The sequence below is a fragment of the Dasypus novemcinctus genome, chromosome 17, assembly GCF_030445035.2.
Source record: "Dasypus novemcinctus isolate mDasNov1 chromosome 17, mDasNov1.1.hap2, whole genome shotgun sequence".
NCBI classification, from domain to species: domain Eukaryota; kingdom Metazoa; phylum Chordata; class Mammalia; order Cingulata; family Dasypodidae; genus Dasypus; species Dasypus novemcinctus.
In genome coordinates this window covers 55,686,175-55,711,809 of record NC_080689.1, presented here as the reverse complement: position 1 = coordinate 55,711,809, position 25,635 = coordinate 55,686,175, and the positions used below count along the sequence as shown (strand labels likewise).

The 25,635-nt window shown below is 40.1% G+C and overlaps 1 protein-coding gene across 2 annotated transcripts in view; it reads right to left on the bottom strand.

Annotated features, from left to right (window-relative positions):
* The window catches only part of MEIS1 (Meis homeobox 1), a 132,174-nt gene that overhangs the window by 80,940 nt on the left and 25,599 nt on the right, over positions 1-25,635 (bottom strand). For both annotated transcript variants that reach the window (XM_071208873.1, XM_004449180.4), the window contains exon 7: positions 21,925-22,036. In XM_071208873.1, coding sequence (XP_071064974.1) covers positions 21,925-22,036 — 112 coding nt within the window. The remainder of the gene's footprint in view (positions 1-21,924; positions 22,037-25,635) is intronic.

Sequence of the window (25,635 nt, the reverse complement as noted above, 5' to 3'; positions counted from 1 at the left end):
TGATATTCTCCATCACACCGTGCTCATTCCACATCCTGCAAGCTTCCAGTATTTAAGCAAATTGGTGGAAGGTTTACATTAACAATCACAGATATATTTTAATGCCGTAAAACCCCAAAGTCACGCCAACAATAAGAAGTAAACCAGCGATGGTCGTGGTCAACCTGAAAAACCTTCAGTCATCTGCCTCCTAAAACACATTATTCTTCAACTACAACGTAGCTGAAATGTTTACAGAGGCTAATTGTACCAAGTGGGATACATAAGGCTCCAAAAGCGAGACACAATTACCTTCTTAAACAACTAAGGCTTATTTTTCTACTTGTTTACCATATCCGGTTTTTCGTGGCAATATGTTCTTGATACTAAAAATGCATTGTTGCTAAGAATTAAGTATGCACTTCCAGAGGATTAAATGAAGGTGATCTGCCAATGAAAAGAGCTTACTCTTTAAACAGGAAAGCAGCTACTGGCTAGCTCTTTGAAAAGATCACAGCACAAACAATGGTTTCAGAAACAATGGAAAGAGGTTCAAATAATACATCCCTTTTAGTTGGCCTGCATGGGTGTAATCTTCTCATCAAATAGTTAAAAACAAAAAAAAAACCTCTGGAAGAATTAACTTTAAGAATGGCAAGATTGGCGGGTAAGGAGCAGAGGTATATTTACATTAGAAATAGAGAACATACCTCCATCTCCTTTGCTTCCCTACATTTAATGCCACTTATTAAGGCAAATGTTACACTAACAAGATTTTGCTGAAAATTTCACTAGCCAGTGTCAGATGGAGTTTCTATTACCCTTGTGTGCTGGGACAGCTGGATTTAGCTTGTTATCAATAGATAATAAACAAGTGTTAATACTGACAGTAGTACAAAATGCTTCATCTTTTCCTGAAAGGAAAAAAAAAGTAAAAGATAATTCCTCAAAATCTCATTATATATTTGACCTAATCATATTGTCCTCAGAAGCTTAAATTTTATGAAAGAAGAAAAAACATGAAAACCCTCCTCAACAACCCTGTAAGGCAACCTCATACATGACCTAACTAGAGCAATATTTCACTTGTTGTGACATATTAATCTTCTGTCTCCACCATTCCCTCCCCACACTCCTTCCCCAACAAAGATAAAATATACTCAGGGGAGGGGGAGAGAGGTGAGCAGAAAGACAACTTTTTAAATAGGCAAATCACCTGGAAACTTCAATAATATGCAAAAAATCTACATCCAACCAAAAAGTCAAAATGCATATGGACAATTTCTGTTATATCTGTATGCAAAAAAGGTGAAATCCATAACATTATTGACCTGCAGATATTTAGAAAACTCAGATATTGGGGATGGCCTGTACTTTTTAATAGTATATGCCAATGCTAAGTACTATACCCAGAATTTCTCCTATAGACCATGATATTACATGGAATTGACTGTCCTGCAAATTTCAATTTCTTTGTAAAATGTTTATTGAAGTTTCTTCATTCTATCTAGGTTTATAAGCAAAGTTTCAACTCGATTTTCAGAATTGCAGAATTTCAGAGATGGAGGAAAATTTTTCTATCATCTAGCCCAATAAACTCCATCCTGGTGAGGTTATATGACTTGTCCAACCCCAAATACATGGCTTACAAGGTGCAGAGTGAGGGTGGCGGCCTGGACCAGACTCCAAGGACAGCTTGCTCACAGTCCACCACCACGCCTCTTAGACATTGTGAAATGCAGAGAAATTCGTATTTAAAATAGAACCTGATCACCATGAGCTAATGCTCACACAGAGTCAAGCACAATTGCATTCTCAGCCTTTGTTTCCAAGACCCAAAGAAAAGTGATGGCTCAATATTTTGAAGGGGAATATCAATAGAGATAATATATCTGTTGCCTCAGAAATCTATGGATTCTTTTTATTTTACACACACATACAAGCTAGCTCACGTACATATGTGTGTATATCCATATATACAGATAAAGTATATATGACAAATGTTAACAAATGTTGAGACAGAATGGTGAGTGATAAGTTATGAGTGTTTATTGTCCTATTCATTCTATTTTTCTATATGGTAGAAAATATTCCTAATAAAAAGCTGAGGAAATGCTAACAAATAATATGTGGAAAAAGAACCTCACAACAATGTTCCAGGGAAGCAGATGTGGTTTAAGCAATTGGGCTCCCATCTACCATATAGGAGGTCCAGGGTTCTATACCCAGGGCCTCCTGGTGAAGGCAAGCTGGTCCATGTGGCAAGCTGAGTGCTGGCCTGAGTGGAGTGCTGCCCCACGCAGGAGTGTTGGCCCACATGGAGAGCTGGCACAGCATGATTATGCAACAAAGAGACACAGAGAAGAGATAATAAGGGTTTCAGCAGACCAGGGAACTGAGGTGGTGAAAGAGATTGAGCATGTCTCCCACTCCCAGAAGGTCCCAGGATCGGTTCCCAGAGCTGCCTAATGAGAATACAAGCAGACAGAGAAGAATGCACAGCAAATGGACACAGAGAGCAGACAGTGGAGGGAGGCGGGAGAAAGAAAGAAATAAAATCTTAAAAAAATAAAATAAAAAGCAATGTTCCACAAATCTTGCCCTCTATTTTTAATTTGCTATTGCAACATCATAGACTTTGAAGTAAGAACCCCTCAATATTTTCACCATATTGTGCCACAATAAAACAGAATCATCACCAAAAGCACAGGTGATTCCTCTCTTTAAAAGGAAGGGGATCATATTTAACCTTTCGGAAACCACCTCCACTCCCTTGGAAAAGGATGGGTTTGCAACTAATACCAAAAATTCAAGCATATTACCATCTTGAGAGAGTGGAATAGGAAAATAAATTAAAATAGCCAAAACTGGAATTGTGCTCTCCATGCTATCACCATAACTAGCTGCAAAGATGGTCACATAAAGAAGAGCAAGAAGAGACATGTGCAATGATGTGGGGGAGAATGCAAGTGGGAGGCAGCACCTGCAGCAATTCTGTAGGTGAAATAAGTGGTAAAGTCGATTTGCTATGAGCCCATCAAAACCTCCCTATAAAACTAATTTTACCTCCCCATAGCTTCCTGGAATCAATCTTCCCTACTCACTATCAATAGCCAAGAGATAGTTTGAAGCTTATTTTACCAACTGCGATTGCTATACCTAGTCCTCAAGACATATAATATTTGGTAAAGATGATCAGTATTACTAAGGATTGTCTTCCCATATCTTAAAATTTACTGAGTACATGGCATCCTGGAATTCAAAGACCTGATTCTGCCCAACAGCTTCATCAAGGACCAAAGCGAACTGTGACAAGATAAGACCAGAGATGTGAGAAGAAACTTTGTTAGTCAGCACATTCATTGGCCATCTTAACCTGCTCCTGTGAGGAAACTCCACCTCAGGGCCCTGAGGCCACTCAACCCTACCTCAGTCCAACCAACAGCAAGAGATGCGCCATTTAACGTATCTCTTGACTGATACTTGACCTTGACTGATACTGCAAGCCTCGTTTTTTCCACAGATACTTTAATAAGTGAAATAGAAGGAATACAAGCAGCTGTTTTAAAAAGAATCTGGTGGGTCAAAGGCCTTGTGGAAGAATGGTCACATCTGCAACCTAACTCTCTTCTTACACAGTCATTTGCTTCCCCATCTTTGCTTCCTTGACTAAAAGTAATAGACTCATGACTTGGGACATTGGAGAGTGATGAACAATAGAAGGGAGTCCTGTATGAGTGGAAATCTTGATGAAAACCAGTTTAGAATGCCCTCTCTGCTAATGCCAAAGGGCAGACAAACAATCTCCATTGTAAAGCAAAGACACATCTGAGATTAGTACTAGAGTCTCAGTTCCTCGTTTTTCCATCACTCATACCCAGAAATAAGCCACAGAGCTAACCAGTGTCTCTTCTTTCCATAAAGAAAATTAAACCAAATGATGATGATGATGATGATGATGATGATGACAATGAGGATGGCAGCTAATACATAAGCAATCCTTACTAAATGTCAGGCACTATTCTAAGTTTTATATATTAACTCATTTAATCTTCATAATGACACTGAAAGTAGGTGCTGATAGTACCTTCCATCTTATAGGTATACAAAGGAATTAAATTATCTCATGCAGAACTCCAGATTTATTATAAGCCATTGAGGAGAGGCCAATGGAAGACTACTTAAGTTCTAATCATTTACTGAAGTCCCCTCATTCCTGAAAATTAGTGAAGAGCAGGAACTGCATTTAATGAGACAGTCGGTAACTCATGAGGAGAATGGCATTAGGACATTTGTTTGTCCCAGACAGAACTTAACTCAGGGGTTAGGGGAGAAACAAACACAGCACTGTAAACTCCTTGAGGGCAGGGAATGGTTTTACTCTTCTTTGTAATCCTGGAATTTAGCACAGTACCTGGTATTATAGTAGGCACTCTGTGAATGAATGAACGAACGAATAAATGAAGTGAATGAATGAGCAAACAAATAGATAAATTGAATTAACTCTAATGCTAAGCAATGCCTGATCACTTCCTTCCAAAATTCCTTCCTAATTTCATTCTCTATTCCCTCTTCCTAATGAGAGACAGAACTGGTGGAGACATTGCAGAAATAAGTGGATCATGTGAACAGCTGGCCCATGCGCAGTGCTGATGCACACAAGGAGTGCCCTGCCACACAGCGGTGTCCCCCGCGTAGGGGAGCCCCACGCATAAGGCGTGCGCCCCATAAGGAGAGCTGACCAGCGCAAAAGAAAGTTCAGCCTGCTCAGGAATGGCGCCGCACACATGGAGAGCTGACACAACAAGATGACTCAGCAAAGAGACACACAGATTCCCATGCTGCTGACAACAACAGAAGTGGACAAAGAAGAACACACAGCAAATAGACACAGAGAACAGACAACTGGGGCTGGGTGGGGGGGAAGGGAAGAGAAATAAAAAAAATAAATAAATAAATAAAAGAAGTAAGTGGATCAGGAAGGTATCAGTGACTTGGCTCCTTCTTAGCTTGGTACAAAAGGAAGATGTCAGAGTAGAACAATCTGAGTGACCCTGATTTTGGTGTTCTCCAGCTTACATTAACCTGTAGGACCTTAGGCAATTCCCATCTATAAAATGGAGACCAAATAACTGTCCTGCTACAAGGTGGGTACAAGGCTCACAAACTAATATGGGTAGACATATTTTATAAACTAAAAGCATGAAAAAATGTTTGTTCTTTTATTCCAGATTTCCCCATCATTTAGCATTGTACCTGGCCTACAGTAGGTGCTCAGTGATTATTTGTTAAATAATGGAAATCAGAACAAAACAGCCATGTAAAAGCATCTCTGATCCTCTAAATTCCAATTTACAAGACTTCCTCTAACAGATTCAAAACTGTCAGGGCAAACCTCAGTAGAAGGAATGAAACCAAACTCAGATAAAGATGTCTTTATTTCTTTAGCTTAGAATTGGAAAAGTTACATTCAACTCCACGTCACGTTAAATAATGCTGTCAGCCTCATGGTGAAATAAGACCGATGAGAGGAAGGAGACTCAAGGTATCAGGTTTGAAGACTAAGCCAATGGCACCCAACTCCTGTGCTGTTCTCTCTGTCCCCCCAGACCCCAATCCTCCGTACTACAGACCAAGAAATGGCAGCACCCCTGCAGTCATCCTGTTCTTCTGACATAGGAACCTGGATTAGCTCTGACTGACTGAAGCTCAACCCAGATAAGTACAGAGCCCTGTCGATAGGCAGTGGGAAGGAATTTGAGGAAGTGACAAGAAATGCCATCTCATCCACCATGAAGAAAATTTTCCCACAAAGTGGCCTGGGAGGTGGCCACCCAGGGACGGGTGCTCGGGAAAGTTCAGATAAACACAGAAGTCTTTCAGAGCACCAGAATAGAGAGCCAGCCACAAACAATTTGTGTCCTTGCCACATCCTTTGAGACTACTAGGAAGACTCGGAGAACACTCCCCTCCCGCAACCCTCCCCCATGCCAGGGACAGAAGCTGGGCTGGGTCCTGTGCCCTCCTGCGGCAAAGGGCCAGGACGCCAGAGGCAGCTGCCTCACCTCTCTGCTCGTTTCTAATGGATCAACCAGAGAATCACCGGTAATCCTACGGATGTGTGGGTTTTTTTGCTGTTGTTGTTTTTATTGGAAACAAAGATTCTAGGTTACAGTCCTTCTGTTGGAGGGAAAAGGGTATGACATGTCAGAAAAAAATCTCTTCCCAATTTCATTCATCAAGTAAAGGATGCCATAATAACGTGCAATGGCATCTGTCAATGCAAAGATTTCCACAGCACTTTACAAAAGTTTCATGGAAAAGCAGAGGTCAGCAAACAGCTATTCTCCAAAGAAATTCACAAGTAAAGAAATGGGGTCTAGCAAAAGGAGACTGGGGAGAAAGGAATCCCTCTATTTTGTTCTTGTTTTTGTTCTTTTGACAGCAAGAAATTCCCTATTGATTATATAATATATCACATGGCTTTTATTAATTATTTTAAAATTTTAATTCAAAGATCTGTTCTCAGAAAATGTACCTAAAACTAATCGGAGATATCTTTGAGAGAAAATATATTCTTTGAGAAATAGATTAAAAGCTCAAATATTTGTAGAAAAAAAAATATTCTGTATTATTAAACAGAACTAATGACTACTAAAAATGGCAGGCCAACCTCAGCTTGTATACCTGCTGGATAGATTCCATAATGTGCCAGTGTTCTAAATCTCTCTGAAAGAAACTCTGGCTTAGATTCTGCCATCTCAAATTGTTCTACAAATTCTGTCTAGAAGGAAATTTGAGTCATTAATATCCAAGAGGGTTTCATAAGGGCCACTGTTTTAGCAGATGACATATTCATCCTGGGAAGCCAGGGAAATATTTCAATACAGTCTTAGAGTACATTTTTGCCAAGAACTCTATGAGAACATACCAAATAGGAAATGATTAGAATTACATTTCCTTGCCCTCACAATATTAGCATTAAATTATTAGTTGTATTAGTGGCTTACATTTACATTAAACTTGCAAATTATATAGACCCTTATTTTCATTCTATGAGCATCTCAATTTTTTTTCTCTGCATGCATATCTAATCATTTGCTTACCTCTTACCACTCCAGAAACCTACAGTTCTTAATTCTATGGATTTCCACTGGGTAAGAATCTAGGCCACCGTTTATGCACAGAAATCAATTTAGCCATCACTACACTATGCACCAAAACAACATTTTAAGAGCAAAAATTGAAACCAGTGGCATTGAACCAAAGCACCTCTCCCCCCCCCAAAAAAAAAAAAATGCAGTGGGGTTTTTAAGAGCAAGTGGGGCAGGTTGTCTAGGCTTTATGTACCACCAAGAAATATGAAATATTAAATTTAATAATGATTAAAATCTGATATTTAGACCTAAAGACTATGGCCAAAGAAAAGTACTGATTGCCACATTTCCCAACCCACTTCTGGAGTGCCCCATATAAATATTCACCAGGTCAATTACCTCTTTCTTTGCCCCTCGTGAGACCACACTACCAACCACACTTTTATATTCTTAATTAGAAGCTGAAGGAGCATTTTGGCAACCTGAATCTACTGAATTTTTTTTTAACAAGATCTTCATCTCTGAAACATAATATTATATTAACATGATGGTTTCAAAAGAAATATTACTAAATAACAAAATTCATAGAAACAACACTGGCTTCTTCTACATTTGGAGTCAATCTACTGACTACACCATTCACAAATTACAACAATCTATGCAAATGCACATTAGAGTCATAAAAAAGTTTTTCCCCCATATCATTTTCCCACAGCCCAAATAAAGGTGATTTAAGAAAATCTGGCAAAGGGTATGTGTCTATTGCCATTTCCCACAGCAAATAGGGTATTTTCCTCTGGGAATAAAACATTTTCTTTAAACTACTGTTTATAACCCTTATCAGCTCAACAGCAATAGAGCCATCAAGTCCAATCTCTTGTGGAAAAAAGTCAAGGTCAACAAGTACTTGCATTTTTGTTTATCTTTAGCTGCAATTGCTACTGACATTCAATTGGGTAATAAAAACATGAGGTCTGTCAAATGTTCCCAACAAACAGGTGATCCAGAAGCTATCTCAGAACAAGGCCATTGCCAGGTAATCAAGCAATCCTGTTATAACAATTATGATTTAAGTACATTTATTTATAGATGCAAACATCAGTCAATTCTGTATGAATATCGCCACATGATTCCCACCCTCTGGGTAAGAAGACTGAAGAAGTACAGGAGGGCCTCTGCTAGAATTTCCCACCAGCAGTAGCTGTACCATGATGAGCAGTGTACCATCCAAAGAAAAGGATTTCTCCTCTTATCTTTCTATTTAAAGGCAATTTTGTGTAGCTCAATGTAGCCATGTTCTTTACTATGCCAGCCAGGTTCCTGAGCCCAGATGCCTCTCTCTGCCTGAAAACCAATTCTACGGTTATGTGTGTGTGTCTATTTGGAATTGTTGCATTATTCCTTTAAGCCAGCATGGTTGCTAGATTAGAAGGCACTTCATTTTAACTTGAAAAAGTCTTAGAATTCGTTCAGCATGTTTAATTCTAAAGAAACAGATAGATATATGAAATAAAGACCACGTACTCCTTTCCAATCCATCACAAAACTCACTGATACCAACAGGAGTGATGCATTCAGATCCAGCAGTACATGGCTCCATGCCATATTCCACTTACAGACTAGAAACAGAATCTATTCCAGCTGCAAAGTAAGACATGTTAAACCTACTGCCTCCATTTGAAAGAGGAAAAATAAATCTAAGGACTACGACTAGGATCTAAGACCTGATGCCTCGGATCCACATAATGCAAACCTATGCCTCTGCTTCGATTATGAAAAATGGGCCCAGGAATATTCTTGGACTCTAAAAGTAATGCTTCCACTTCTTGCTCTGTAACTTTTATTAACCTTCCATCACTTACTGGAGCAATTAATGTTTTCCAAAACTGACTCCTTTTCTATCGAGCGTATCAGGATATCTACAAACAAAGTAAAGGACAAGTCTCCTAAATATACATAAATCCACATCCTGGGAGAGAAAGTGAAAACAGAAAAACAAGAAATTACATGCACACAAATCAAAGTACACTATTTGCAAAGACTACTTTCAAGGTAGACTTATTAAGTGCCAGGTAACAGTGTTGGAGTCAATTAAATAGTGTCTCAGTAAAAATAATTCTTGTATTCTTTAACATTTTGGCAAAAAGTGAATGTAAACAGAGTTGTATCAGCAGGCACAAAGGTATACTATTTCCAGTCCTGGATTCGATTAAGGTTTGGGCAGGTAATTTGTAGATTCTACATAAAAAGGAGATTTAGCAGCCTAGGAAGTGGGAAAGGCTGAAGCACACCAGGACGACAATCCTCTGGGAGCCCATAAACATGAAGGCCCGTGAAGCAAAACACCCAGTCTGCAAATCCTCAGGAAATGCTCATCAATCAGTTGTCAAGCAAAGGGGGAAGTCACCTCATTTTCAGAGCAGTAAACTGAAGAAATGAGTCACCAAATTCCCATGATAGCTTGGTTGGCCTCTTCCTTTCTACCCAAGCCCTGGTCCCCATGGAGTGTCAGAGCCTTCTCAGAGGGAAAGCAGTCGGGGTGGGGAGGGTGGGTGGAGCGGGGGGAGAGAGAGAGAGAGAGAGAGATAAGAGAGAGAGAGACAGAGAGACAGAGAGAGAGACGACAGAGAGACAGAGAGAGACAGAGAGAGAGAACAGTGACCAGATTTCTGTGAGCCATCCTCAGGAAGGGGTGGGAAAAGTGTCACTTCCGCCAAGCAAGGGTGTGGGGAAAAAGTCACCATCAGCAGGGACTAGCTGGATTTTTCCCACGTCTAGAGCGGTGAGGCTACACTTAAGCAATGGGCATGCTGGGTGGGACCATAGATCTGAAATCCTGGAGTGGCCCCAGACCCTTCCATATCCACACTGCCCCTCACACAAATTTGATCTCTCAGTCTGTCAAGTCTTTCTCCTCAAAAGCTGCTCTCTCAGTCCCTTCTCTCTGCCTTCGCTCAGATCTGCAATATTTCTGAATAACTGTCTTGCTGTCTGCATTGATTTCCCCTTCGCTCAGATCTCACCATACCCCAACTCTACTCTAAATTCTCCGATGACTTGTCACTGCCTCCAAACAAAAGACAAGCCTAAGATGACTTCCATGATCCTCCAAGATCTGGTCCTCTGAGCCTCACTGCAGCTGCCTCCTTGCCCGCACACTGCTCTCTGCTGTTTCTGAGGCACACATGAAACCTCCAAAGTGTCCCATTTTCTCCCTCCTTCATACCTTTCCATGGATGAATTTCTTTGCCCCATGTGCCCTTCTTCTTTGCCCTTCATCATCAACACTGGTCACCAGTTCCCATCACAGACTCATCCCCACCCCTCCTGGGGGAGCTGGGTGGGAGATGGGAAAGAGAAAGCAGATTTTTCCAGGGCTAACTGGGGGGATGCAGTAGCAGTTGCCTGGAGGGGTATGTTGAGAGGTCCCCTTGGGGCTTGATGATAAAGGGTGCCTTGACTGATGCAGGATGCCTGTCATGGAATGGACCTAGGCCAGGCAGCAGCTGCACCTTCACCAGCTTCCTAAGGCTGGTCCTCTACTTCCAAATTACACTGTACCTATTTAGTCATGGACTTAATCCTCAGGTGTAACTGTCTACCCCCCACTGGACTGTCAGTTTCTTAACAGCAGAAACCCAGCTTTGACACTAGCACAGGGCCTGGTACAGAATGGACATTCAATTAATACTCATTAAATTAAGGAATGGAGCTATTTCTGTTTCCACCTCTGCTACCTGTGAGAGTACTACCACTCATAAGCTTCAAATCCACAATATGACGCAATAACCAAGCTCAGGGACACACTCTCATGCCCATTCCTTGACTCAGGTGGAGGCAGAAAAGACTGGATAATGGAGCTGACCTGCCATAGTCAGAAGAAGGGGGTGTAAAGGTGAAGAAAGATCACGTGGCATCATGAAATAATCAACAACTTGGGTCATATTAAAACAGACTTTAATCTGTTTCAACCATGAAAATCAAGGCTGACTTAGATATCAAGGCGTTAACAAAGTTAGAATGGGCTGAATATGAATCCAGACATTTAGTCAAATCCACCAATCAAATATTTATCAGGCAGTCATATTTGCAGCATTGCGCTAGGAGTAAGAGGAGTCATGCAGGTGTTGTTGAGGATGGGTTCCCTGTGTGAAGACATGTGGGAAAATTTCTCTCAGGTCTAGACTCCAGTCAAAGGGATTCTTCTGAGCAATTTCCATGGACACTGTAAAATCTTGTTGCTACTTATATTTCTTTCTTTTTTTTTTTTTCCAAATTCTACTCAATTTATTCATTTTTTTAAAAGATATTACATTAAAAAAAATATGAGGTCCCCATTCGCCCCCACCACCCCCACAGTAACACTCTCCCCCATCATCATGACACATCCATTGCGTCTGGTTCTTCACATTGCCTACTAGGAAACTCAGAGCCAAATTAGCTGCCTACTTCTAGCAACTGTACATGATCTTGTAATTCATATTGTTCTGTACCACCCCAATGACGGGCTTCTTATTTATTTTCCTTTCATTCTGATTCCTTCATCTACTTTTTTATCCCATAGTTCATTATAAACTTTTGCTTATTACCTCAAATCTTTTCTTCAAGTAGAAGCAGAGAGAGGAGAAATGTAAATACATCTTAAAATTAAGATATATCCTTTTCTCCCAAGGTGTCAAAGTATAAAACAGTGTCAATGTGCTACCTGTCCTGGCTCTCATAGATGCATTTTAATAAGGGCACTCAAGGAAAGACTCATACCCAAACAAGGGAAGTTGTTAAAGGGACAATATTGATCAAACGCTAACAATCTAGCAACAAGTCTACTGGGAAATTCAATATTTTCTGCATTTACTTTTCAATTCTCCCTTTCTTAAAAAATACGATTGCGAAGAAACTTTAAGATTTGCTAGGCCATGTTCTCTTTTTCTACTGATATGGAAGTTCTGCTTCATGATTAGTAAAGAAGGTGAGCTATATCTAAGAGGGAAATCTTATGGGATGATATGGGTAAAAGGGGGAAAGACAAAGTTAATTGTACTAACCAAACAGAATGCTTTTAGGTTAATTAATTACGGAAAATTAACTTGCAAGACTGAACTAATCCACAAAGTCGGACACTTGAGCAGAGCGCAACTTACCAACTACACTTTTGGGTCCAATCAATACAAGTGGTAGACAATGCCCCGTACTACCTCTTCTTAAGAAAAAGGTTTGGCATAAATTTACTTTTTGGGTTAGTTTTTGCTAGGCCAACAGCCAAGACCTCTACTACTTCCCTTAATTAGTGCTAGCATCCACTGGTGAGCAACACAAATTCAAAGGCAGAGCTAAATCTCACATCCCAGGGGAGGTCCTGATGAAATCATGTCTGCTGGTAGGAAGGGCACAGACATAAAATATACTTCCAGGGTAGCACAGTTACTGCAAGGTCCTATCTAAGAATTTATCTTGAACCCCAAGATCCCTGGAAAGATCCTAAAATGCTGCTGCCAGTCCCCCACTCATTAAGGGGCAGAGGTTGGTACCCAAGTGTGGAATGACCCAGGTGACATGATTTAAGGAACATTCAAAAACCCATCTACCACCACCTTCTGAAACAGCCCTTTGAGCATTTCCTTGAGTACCCTGTTAAAATGAATCTATGGGATCCAAGACAGTGACACATTGGATTTAATTCCATGCCTGAATTGCCATGTGAGATTAGCTCTCTGGCACCCAGAAGAAATCAGTCTTCAGGGGAATGGAGGACAATCGCAGTTTGAGAGGATAGGAGGGCTCATGGTCTTCTTTAATAAATACTGACCATGGGTCTGTAACTGTGCTGGACACAGGAGAGCCAATGACAAGGAAGAAACAGCCCCTTCCCAGGAGCTTCCTGGGGAGGCTGATCCATGCATGGACAGCTCATCTCAGTATAAGGTAAAGCTTCATACCAGGTACTATGAAAGCACAGAAAGGTCCCTTCCTCCAAGTTGGGGCTTCATGGAATACTTCCTGGAGATGATGCTTGAATTAAGGTTAGAAGATCTTAACCTGACCTCCTTGACTCCCCAAAGGGGCCTATGGTTAGAATTCAGAGGACCCATAAAATGTGAAGGGAAAGAAATAGCATTCAAGTATGTGTGTAGGTGACTTACAGAACTATAAGCAGGACCTGTGACTCTGTCACCAGAGGAAATCATACTTACATATCACAGTTGTTACAAGTATCTTAGAACATCATTTGCATTCATCGCTACTTCAAAAACATGGCAGACGACAGAACTACTCTAGACCTGGTTATTTAATGAATTAACAGTGAAGCATTTATATTACTATGTCAAAATGTGTTTTTTTAAAAAATACTTTGATAATTGGATTTCAATATAATTAATTTCCCTTGTAGTCCTATGTAGTTTATTGTATGTATTAAGAAAAATATTACTCTGAGAAAGCTTCACCAGCCAGCTAGAGCCTCCCCCACCCCCAAACCCAGACACACACAAAGAGTCAAGGGCCCCTGAAGAGGACTGAAATGGGTCAGCCAGGTGACTAATGGTGGGGAAAGCAATGCCAACACCGGGGTTCAGGCAGCAGAGGCCATGGGTGCCACGTGGCTCTGCGGGGCACTGGGCGGAGGTCTCAAGAGCAAGCTTGGATCATTGTTGGCCTCAGAGAGCAGTCACAAGGGTACCGAGACAGCGGTGACCCTCTGCAATTTCACCTTGTGTTTCGGTCAGCAGCCCTGACCGCAGAGCTTGCCATGTCTGGGTCACTGGCGTGCTGTGGAATGAATCCACTCACGGCTCCCTAAGAATATCCAGTATTCAGTGAATAGTCAGCTTCCTATGCGCCATGCTCTTGGTAGCACACACAAACTTCCTGAGGGAAATACTGTGACCTAACTCATTTTTACAGCCCCACACAAAGCACCTGACACACAGTAAGTGCTTAATACATTTTTGATGATTTGACTAGAATCTCTAAATTTACATTTCCCCCCTGAAACACCACTCGTGATATTTTGGCTCATCTGCAGAAGAGATTACAATTCTAAACTCTTTTTATCTCCTTGGGCTATGTTAAATGGATGCTTCCCTAAAATTAACTTCCTCACTTCTGCCTTGCCAAGAATGACACCATGTGAGGAATCCACCACCTGGGACAATGGATTCTCTCCTCGTTTATTTTCTTGGGTAGAAGCTGAAACACATGTTTCAGCGGGTTTCAGCAGTGCCAGGCCGTGTGTGGTAGCCCTGGAATGCCTGGAAGAGCTGACCTGAAAAACAAGTTATTGCTTATAGTCTAAAATCCAATGTATTAAAGGCAAGAGAAGAGGGAAGGTGGGAGAGAATAAGAGAAAAGAAAGGCCTTATTTAAAATGGAATTAAATAAGACAACAATTAGTTTAATTATTAAATTAAATAAGCTATTTAATTAAGTTAATTATTTAGTTATGATTTAAGTAATTTTTAAAAACTAGGACATGGCTTTTTTAATGCTAAGCTCCCTATTTTTATTACTTAAATCAAGCAGTAATATGTTATTAATATGAGTGTGGAATTCGTTCTTCTACATGTGATGCATTTTTGGAAAATGTGGTACAGTTTTGGAAAGAAAGAGCTGAGCTTTGTGAACAATTAACTTCTGGGTCCACTACAAGAGACTATATTCCACTCTGACTAAAAGACTAATGCTAGAGGGGCTTTCTCTAATTTACAGCCAATTAGGTAAACCTGAAAGGAAGGTACTATTTAAAAATGTTTTCATACCTTTTCACTGTAGAGCTGAAGGAAAAACTGCCATAGCAGCATTATGCATATAATTCTATACCATGCACTTGTTAAAATACCCCATGAGCCTTGAGAGATAAAAAAAATAATAATTCTAGCAAAGTCAAAGGTTTGGTATATAATTTTAGAAGTTCTTCAAGTCACACTGGAGTTGGTCAGTGTTCAAAAACAACATCAACAGAATTCCATTCCATCACTTGCAACAAAATCCCAGGATCTGCCCAGGTGACAATGCCAGGTGTCAGCAGCAAGGTCTAGGATACCACAGACTGAGTCAGTGTAAAATGCAAACCAAAGGGAAAACAGAATTATGACTTTAAGGCCACACTAACAAGTTTTATACCTTCTAAGTTCCAAAAACTAGGTTATAAAATTTAATAAGAAATCCAGACAAATAGTTCACACATAAATAAGAATGAGCAATCAAATAAAATATAAGAAATGACACTGCCGACTAATGCGCCTTCTTTCCCAACTGAGGGTCAGACCTATTCAAACCCAATCACATGAGGATGGAATCAGTAAAGGTCAATCAAAGACAAGCTGCAATGCCAACCGTCTAGATGACCTTCAGAGCTTGTGACAAATTGCTATCAGTCAATGTCAACTAATGACAGGAGCTCTTTGGCTAATCAATTGTTCTGAAAATGATCAAGAAAACTACTCACAGGACAGCTCATTTTCACATCAATGCCTGTGAAGTATGAAAAGCTCATTTTTTGAGTTTTTAATAAGCTCATAAGTAAAGCAGTTACTTGGTAACAGAGGTCACCTTACTGAAAAAGACAGAACCTTTGTCTGCCTTTTACATATTCTTTTATTACTGTATATAGTAAAAATATGCCATGGATATGCCAGAGGGCTACATAATAAAGTAGGTAACACTTCATCTACTTTTGAGGCAAATACTTCCGTGTTAGAGGGGCGTCTGTTTGGGTGTAAATAATTTCAAATGCATTTTCGACTGTTCTAAGTTTGAAAAAAAAAAGTGACCTTCTGTTTACTAGTCGTATAAGCCTAACAGTGAGAATGCTTTTGGCCAAGTTCATGCCCCAAAACATACAATTGCTACTTTTAGAAGGTAAAGTTATTTTTCTTTGCTCTGAGATGACCTGCTTTCCTGATGCTAGAAGTCAAGGAAATGGAGAAGAGAAGACTGTTACTCACATTTGATGAGTCAATAAAAGGGCAGGTGAGAATATTATGGGGTGTTCTTGGGAAAACAATTCTCTGTCGATACATCTAATCCAACATGTTTGATAAGTTAATAATATAGACCTTTTGATAACAGGAATTTGTGGAGCATAATAACTTCCCCTTTCTTTTTTTTTAACACCTGACTTTTCCCATCAGGAAATCATTTTCCTATTCTGCCTGCCACTGCACACAAAGGCTGCACTTTAATTTGCAGTCCAGCATTAAATATAACTAAAGTAAAACACGAGTGTAGCATGGTCTAAGGACCAAGGCTTGTGGTCACAATTATATTTTACTTTTCGTGTCCCTAAAAAGTATATTAGTCAAAATACATTACAGCAGCACTGAAATACAAGAAGTCACTGGAGAAGTTCAAGGCTTAAGATGTGTGAACAGAGATCACTCCAATTGCTCTGACCAATAGATAATGAAATGAAAAAGAAAAAAAAAAAAGAGAACATTTTAAAAAACACTTTTCTTCATTATCTGGGTTCTGAGGTTATTATAAACATTTGGTTTTTCAAATCAGCTGGAATTTTTTTAAAAGAGAAGGAAAACTGTTTCTAAACAAGCAGTATTAACTTTGTGTTTTCATCTGAAAAGCTGCAAGCGGGACAGCAGTTTCAGATTACATCCTAAACCTGAGTTGCTACGGTAGTTTTTCAAATTAAAATATCTTCTGTGGCCTCAACCACTCTCAAGTTGTCCATAGGAAAGAAATAAAAGAGGGAGGGCAACACTTAAGCTGAGCCATAATTGGAAGTATGTGAAAAATGAAGTGTCAGTTTGGTCAATAAAGGGCAAAGGTCAAGGGGAACTGCAGCCCAAACTCTGTGCGAAATGTGCTCATTAAGACATCCAATCAGAGGGCTCCTTCCCACCTATCCCATTATTCATCGGACAGCTGACTGTTTCAAATGCCTGGTTTGGCTGTTATTACTTTTCTTCTTCATGTAAAAGGCGAGCTGGTATATAAATCGTTGCTCAGTCATTTGGAACATAATGTGGCCCTGCCCCACCGCCCGCTCTGCTCCCCACCCCCTCTCAGCCAGCTCTGCCTGCTGGCTTCACAGGTCTGAAACAACTGCCTCGAGATTCCCTTCAATAATAAATGGAATTGCCTTCTGCCTATAGGTTGCCTGAACTCATACAAAAGCTGGTGTGGAGGGGGATGGGCCAGGGGGAGGCATTGCAACTATTGATACATCATAATAAAGAAATAGCAGTGCTTTTCAATTGTTCCTCTTTAAAGAAACATGCTGTTTTGTGTATTGTTTTTCTGAGGGTGAGCAAGGGGACTATTGTTGATCAGAGTCCTGCCCCAAAAGGAGAAGTTCATAAGTGGGTTTTGGAGCTCCCAGTGACCATTAAAGAAGTCCTTTAGGGTTGAAATGCTTTGTAACAAATTTCAGTGTAGAAATAACACTTTTTCTTTAGCCTCACAAAAGGGGAAAATAAGATGAGCTTTCAGTGGGAAATGTTCTGCCAGAGAAATATCCTTACTTGTTTTCTATGCTGCCATTCTCAATTCAATAAATCTTTGAATAAGTGAAATCTTATAGGCTCTTAATACATAATACAAATTAATCACATCAATCGCCATGTTCCGTTTTGAATATCTCAATCATCACTCTACTTAGCATGCAAAACTAGAATCTCACTCTCCAGCAGAGTGTAAACCCCCTGAGGCTGCGACTCATTCTGCCTCATTCACTGCCCTGTCACCAGGACACAGTGCAGCACCAGGCCCAATGCAGGCACTCGGAAGAGGTGCCGAACTGATAAAGGAAGGAACATCCACCAAATGATCTGTTTCTCCACTCCCAGTCACACTAAAGTGCTATTTCAAAATAAAATGCAGCAGTTAGGAGCTTGGGCTCCAGAGTCACTCTGCACAGATTGAAGTTCCCACCACCAACCAGCATGGGATCTTGGACAAGTCTCCTGGCCACTCTGAACCTCTGTATTCTCATTCACAAAATAAGGGATGGCAGAACCTACAGTGACCGACAGCCCTGAGTGTATTGTTTTATGGCTTTATTATTCAGCTCTCTTGACTTTGAACCAAAAAGGGAGACACGCCCTAATTCAAAATGTGGTCAGTCACAGCTGTCACTGCGTGTGAGAGCTGGAGAGGCTGGGCAGCCTCCTGGGAAGGAGGGAGCGCAAGTCCCACTGCAAACACCTCCTGGAGCAGGTCCCAACCATGGTCTGTGAGGCAACCACGTGCGGAAGGAGAGCAGAAGGCAAGTCCCTGGCAATGTGTACCCCACATCATGAGACACCCCACCCCAAGGCAGTGACAAAGCCATGAGACCAAGATTCTGGAATGACTGGCAGTTACTCGCTCTTCAGTATTTCCGAGCTTTACTTTATTCTCCCATGGAATGGAAAAATACCAACTCATTGACGGATAAAATAAGGATCCAATCAAATATTTTTGAGAGTGCTCTGAGGAAGTTGAAGAATAGACAAAATCAGCCTCATAGAAACAGCAGCAGAAGCCCCAGCCAAACACGCCTCTTAGAAGAGAATGTACAGAGGTTAGTTAGGTTGCCCTTTTAGATGCCAATTTAAAGAGGTTTCACAATTAAAGAATCAAGTTCCTGCAAGAGGTCACATGGGTTCACAGTACATGAAAATAGTAGTCCTAAGGAGAACTGTCATGATAAATAATTTGGGTTTGGGGAAAGCTGTAGTATACAAATCATGAATGCATGTAAAATTTCTGAATAATAAAGATTTGGGGTATTTTCTTAACTGCATGTCTTTCATATATTCTCTTTTAAATGCCCAGGACTGGATTTTTAAAATTCATTTTTGTATGCTTAGGTATAAATTTGTACTGAAAAGTATTTCATCAGGCACAACAGCTATGCATTTGGCAAATTATTGGGCACTCAAAATCCTCAAAACTGCTGGAGCTCTGATGAGGAATGATTACTGCATTTTGACCATGTAAGTTTCCTGAAGATTGATTTGATTTTATTTACTTTGCAGGTCCAAAAGAACAAGACTTAGTTGAGATGTAGCGTATTATACACTAACATTGTGTTACTTAACAGGTTACTTAACAGAGGGCCACAGCCTAGAGGGTTTCTTTCTTTCTTTCCTTTTCTTTCTTTTTTTTGTACCACAGGTGCCATAATGAAGTGGTGAAAATTGAAAAGGAATGAGGGAACAGAAACACTGTACAAATAATACAGTAGAGAAAGTTTTAAAATATGTATTACTCTCGTCTGTGGGGGAAACACCTCTTTGGATATGTTCTTGACAGACTGAGTTATTTCTGTCTATTGGGTATGTATAAAGACATATTTATGGATTTATAAATCTTTTGAAGAGGGCTGTTATTTACCCAGTTGACTAAAATGGACTCAAACTGTGTAAATAACTATTTAGGACATGCACTACGGGCCAAATGCTGGCACGGCTCACACATGCATGCCTGCCAGAAAAGGCAGGCAGTGAAAACATGGGAAAGCCACTGTGCATAGTTAATCCGAAGACTGCACAAAGACCCGGCTCCACAGGTCTCAGGGATGAGAAAATGGTTCAGAAGGGGGTCAGGGGTGGCATGGAAATGTGCACAAGTTGCTGCAGACACACACCCAGGCATCATTCTGCATTTAGCAGGAATAAATCACATCGCCAAAGAGAAACCACAATGGAGGGCAGGCAAGAGGAAAGGGGCAGCCACTCCACAGCTGCCGTCAGGCTAGTGGAGGGCAGGTAGGGGCAGTCAGCACAGGAAGTTTCTATTTGATCATGGTGGAAGTGATTTATTTTAGTTCTCTGGTGGGCGGAGGGTTGGAGGAAGAGGGTATGGTGAGAAGAGCCTTATATAAATAATCAGAAAATTAGAATTTTAGGTCTGACTCTGAATCGGGACCTCAGTAGGTTGCTCAACCTTTCCATACCTTATTTCCTTCCTCTGTCAAATGGGGCTAGACCTGCTTTATCTGCCACCCAGCATCATTTTAAGATTCAACTGAGATAATTCAAATGAAATAATTTATGCAAAATGGCTTTCAAAATAACCAGGCAGTGGCTTTATGTGAAAATATATATATATAAAAAGAAACATCGTAAGTGGAAAATTCTAGTAATGCGAAGAATATATGGCCCTTGGTTACAAAAAAATTCATTATTAAATTGACCTTTGGATAACACTTGTTGCAAGGAGGGAAAAAACATCAAAATTCCTAATTCCTTGTACAATATCTCAGAGGGGAAGAACTAGTATTAGGCATTTGCCCTCTGAAAACCCACTCAGATTATGTTTGAGATTGTGTTCAAGAAAACAGATTGTTACAATTTTATGTTCAAGTGCATTTCAGCAGTTGGTAAACCCTCAAAACAGCAGCTGAACTATCTGCATGCCCTTTGATGAAAGATATTTTTAAAAGCAAGACATAAAAAAGAAAAGCAAACAAACAAAAAGCCCCGAAACATTAGGCTGGACTCCTTGTAGCAACGTTGGACTACAAGAAAAAACTTTAGATTCCATTTACACCTCTTTGAAAATGGTTGGTGTAAGTAGAATTCTGAAAGTAGGGCTTTATATTGAAAGTGCAGACACCACCTTAACCATAGTGTTGGGAACAGCAACACCATAACATATACATGCACACACTTGAAAGAAAAAAGGCCCCTTGGATTTATGTTACGTATCGTTTTCCAGTAAAAGTCAGAGGTCAGAAGTTACCTGTTGCTGCCTTAGCTCTGAACCAGTTTACTATTCCGGCTCCTTTTTTTACTAGAGTGTAGTTGTGATGAAGTCAGCAACTTTTCTTTGACCAACAAAATGTCTCAAACGCTTACAATTCTACTTGTAGAAGTTATCCCCAGTGTAAAAAGCATACAAGTGCCTAATAAAAACACAGCTCTCCTATTTTTGTTTTCAAATTAATCCTGTTAAATTCATTCTAGACTTTGCAATTCTAATTGGTATAGTCCACCAAAGTTAGAAAACAAAATTCCCTTGTTGTCTAACAGCATTTCAATGCAACATGATCATAAAACCAGATTTTAAAGTATGTTCCTACTGCAGGGTCAGAGTCAATTTCAGTAGAGCAGTCTTTTTATATTCAGACTGAGAAAACACTTTTAAACTTTAATTGTATTAATTGAACACAAAATCCACTGTGGTAGTTCTCATCAAAAGTAGTACAAGACATCTGAAAACTCATTCACCTTTTTTTGCTCAAGTCTAACTTTATATTTAAAACTTTATTTCCTACTAGCTATCATCAGACATGCACATCCATTGTCACCTGCATGAACGCACAGGTATGTGCTTTTCAAAGTACAACACAAATTAAATTGATCTAGTTTCTTTCCATTTCTTCCTAACTCCATTTAGTCTGGCTTTGCAATGAAGTTAACCATTTAAGTCATTCAGGTAAGTAAAACTAGAAAGAATGGCTTCAACCCAGTGGAGAGGAACGCCCAACATGGGTTTCTGAAAGGACCACTGCTTTCTAAGTATCTTGAATCCTAGTAGGTGTTTCTTCATGATCTTTTGAAAAGCTTCTGAGGGCAAACAGTAATAATACTTTTTATTTGCATAGCAGGATATTAGTATTATGCTATATATGCACATTTAACCTTCTAACCTACATCTCTAATCTTGCCCTTAGTCAATTCACCGACCCTACTATGGAGGTGGCCAGGTGACAGGCGGGTAGGCAGCTGGAATGGCATAGAAGAAGAAAAGGGTCAAGAAATAAAATTAGATGAAATGAGTCTCTAAATTATATGGGGTTTATGTTCTAAGAAAACCTGTATAAATAGTAGCCAGCTAGACATTTCTGCTTTTCCAACCCTTAAAAATGAAAACGGGTAGCAAAAGAGAATGAGAACACCTCTCCTACCTTGCTCACTGCTGTTGTCCCCACTGTGTGATGTGTGGCCACCGCTGGAAGGGCCTGGGGTTCCTCCTGAACGGGTAGAGGCCGTGTCATCATGATCTCTGTTCCAAGAGGGCTGTGGGGCACAAACCAGAAATCCAAATGGAGCCGTCTGTTAACACCTGCCCAGCATGACCCCAGCCTTCCCAAAGACCTTTGAAAGTGGTTCCAGCTCAAAGCTACTTTAGCACATTTAAAATTTGCCAATTTCCAGTTCCAAGCTAAAATATTATCTATATAGTTATTCTGCAAGTAATTGAATGCTTTATTAACAAGGGAAACAGAAGCACTCCAGTCAAAGAAGGGAAAAATGCTGCTACTTGATTCTGACTATATTTTTAACATCAAGAAGCCCTCTGGCACAACAATATACCACTCTGCAAATGCAAAGCAAGAGTGGTGGTCTAGAGCACCGTGGTTTATAGAGGCCTCTGAGTCATCCCAGAAGACAACATGGCAGAGTTCTTAAGACCCTACAATTAGGCTGGTGTGCACAATAGCCCATATGTGTCAGCTGTTTGCTGGATGGTACATGGCAAATGGACCAGGCACAGGAACCAAAAAGAGATGGGAATAACAATAGATTCACACGGACTATGTACACTCAGTCCCATGCCAAGCCTTCTTGTACTACTGAACGAAAACAGATGTTGCTTCTTATCACTGGGTGCATAGGAAAGTAACATTCAGATAGGGGGAAAAATTTAATAAATTAAATTCTTGGGGAAAACAACCATGGTGACACGTTTCCCAAACCCTTCTTTATCACCAAAAACAGATTTTAATTAGCTTCTAGGGTGAGCTTTCAAAGACAGCCATGTGAATCCCTGGTCATCCCGCACAGAAGGAAGGATACCAAACAGAAAAGTGGATTCTTGGCTAGGAAGTGAAATTTGTCCTGAAGATGATCAGTGGGAAAACAGAATGAGCTCTTATGTAAAGTATGTATACGTCACTTCAGTCACATAACATCATGGTTCCTGCCTCTTTGGTATTAAAAGTATACTGACACTGCCTAGCAAAATCAAAGTGCCCTTTGCTGACTTTTTTTTTTTTGAAAAGTATCTTATCTTCCTGGAGAAGATAAGAAGGGCTGAGAAGACCAAAACACTTCAGACACCCAAGGAGAGAAGAGTAAGATCCCATCTACATGACATGCCATCTAGGAATCAAGGGGCAAGATTCACTTTTCCTGAAATGGATGCTTCACTCCACGAACCCTATACTCTTGGCTAGAGTCCTGATGCAGCCCGAAAAATTAAACAAAGTCACAGAAAGACACGCCACTTGTATGTTTGACTCAACCATTATGCATATTCTAAAAAACAGTGCTAATTGATCTGCTGATTCTGTGATTGAAAGATATGTGAACTGTGAAAGGAGCGCTTTTTACAAATACACATTCTGCAGCATACCAGAAGAATGCTGTAAGACGTAATCTGGAACACATGCTCAGAATGCAAACAGTTAATGCATAAATTTTCAGTTTGTACAACTGCAGCTCTAAAAGGGGGACTTGTTTATTCAGAGCTCTGCAGAAAGAATGGTACAGCACCCAGGGGACAGACAATGCCAGGCACAAAACCCCGGTGCCTCGACATGTAAAAGGATGTTTTTCTATGTGCTACAAATCCCACTTGAAAATATAATTAGAAGGAGAAAATGGCAAACTATTGCATTAACTGTAATTGAACAAAAGACCGGCAAGGCATGTGGGAGGCTGCAGGAACCCGTGGGAGTTTCAGGATGCATGAGATCCTTGCGAGTGACATCTCCTGGGCACTCTCATTTTATTTATGTTGTCCCTCACTACTATTGTTGACTGGTGATCTGCCTTGTAATTAATAGGAAAACCAGCAATAACAAGCTAAAATACAGAGCAACAGACTAACCTTATCTGAAGCATGTTTGTTAATCTGATTAAGACTGGGGATCCGAAAAGGTGACTTAGAACCAAAGAATTATTCCGTGTTATACAGGAAACTGTCCTCCTTTATGCTACAACAGACCTGATATATTCACTATCTTTTAATGAGCTCCACTGATTTATTCAGCTCTGCTCTGCTCCCTCCCCCACTTTTCTACTGTGCAGGATGTAGATTAATTCAATGCTTAATTGTTTAGTAAATTCAATTTTCCACATTCTATTCTGCATAGCTTTAGCTAAGGTTCTTAAATCTTCAGCAGTGAGCCCTGAGCCCAGTGTTTGTGATCTGTGCCTACCTTTTTTCATCACGATTTTTCTTCATCCACCACTTAATTCACCATGAAAAGATTTTCCTTGCTGGAAATTCTGATTCCGCTATGATCTGTGAGGCATTCCGATTCATTGCATTTTCATTGTGTTGGCTCTTAGATGCTGGGCTCCTCTTTTCTCACAGCTATTGCCACATTATACAGGCACTCATGCAAGAAATGTTGGATTCCACCTCAGTTTATCCAAATTTTGTGCAACCTATATGTTTAAATTTGTGTATTCACCAAAGGTAGGAGCCAATATTTTCCACCTAATCTCATGCTTCTCACAGCCTTGCTCTTCCGGAAGGCCTGTGAATTCTGAATGCAAATCTCTGAAATGAAATCTAACTTCTTGTGGTCCTTTCTTGAATGAACATTTTGGGTATTAGCATTTCAAGAACATTGTAGTCAGATGAAACTGAGCATTAGAAGAAATCCACAAGGTTACCAAAACAGAACATGAATTATGTTCAGTTCAGTTCATCAAGCATGATTAAAGTCTAAGTATCAGAAATAGCTCATGAACTCTTCTAGAATAAATATGTAAGACAACCCTAATCAGAAAGAGCTCCCCCAAAACCCATCTACCAGAGAATTTCCCTTATAATAACACATCACTGAGGCTATATGTGGTTATGCCAAACGACATCATTATTTTTTAAAATAAAATATGTGCATATAATTATGTACATATATCTGTGAAGTTGTAAGTTGCTTGGGGCTCTCATAAAGTAAGGCTGACAGAATGAAATCAAATGATGCATTGCATTAGATGCATAGCAAACCTTAGTCATGGTTCTAAATTAAGTCTCTAAGGTTTTTTTTTTTTTTCTTCGATGTATATAATTTCAGAGTAAGCAATGGCTCTTCTCATCCTTTGGAAATCCCATTTAGACAAGAAGTCCTAATGTGAAGACCAAGGACCTTCTGTGGAAGAATGGCGGGGGGGGGGGGTGTCTTCCTTTAACAATATTTATGTTTATGTGCATATTTGCATTTTTTTCTGGAGATAATATTCTTTCCATCAGATTCTCAAAGGGGTTTATGTTTCTCCAAAAATCTGAGATGCACTGCTATAGGAGAGGTTCACAGGCTTAGATGGGAAACCAGGGCTGGAAGGGCCCTTAAAGGTCATGACTCTACACTGTAGCTCAACATCAAGGGTCAACGGGCCTCCAGACACTTTGAATTGGCATGAACGGGGACAATCGGTTTGAGACAGAGACAACCAGCTAGAGGCTTCATTTCATCTGGAAGTTCTTCTTCGTCAATATATAAATATATTATGTAACATATAAACCAAAAAGCCTCCCTTTAATTCCACCTATGATTCTCCTAGTTTTGAGAGCCTCAAAAGAGACCGTTTTAAATGTACTTAAAATATTTGCAGCTGGCTTTGATCCTGTCCCCCGCCCCCATCTTCTCTCTTGGATAGCT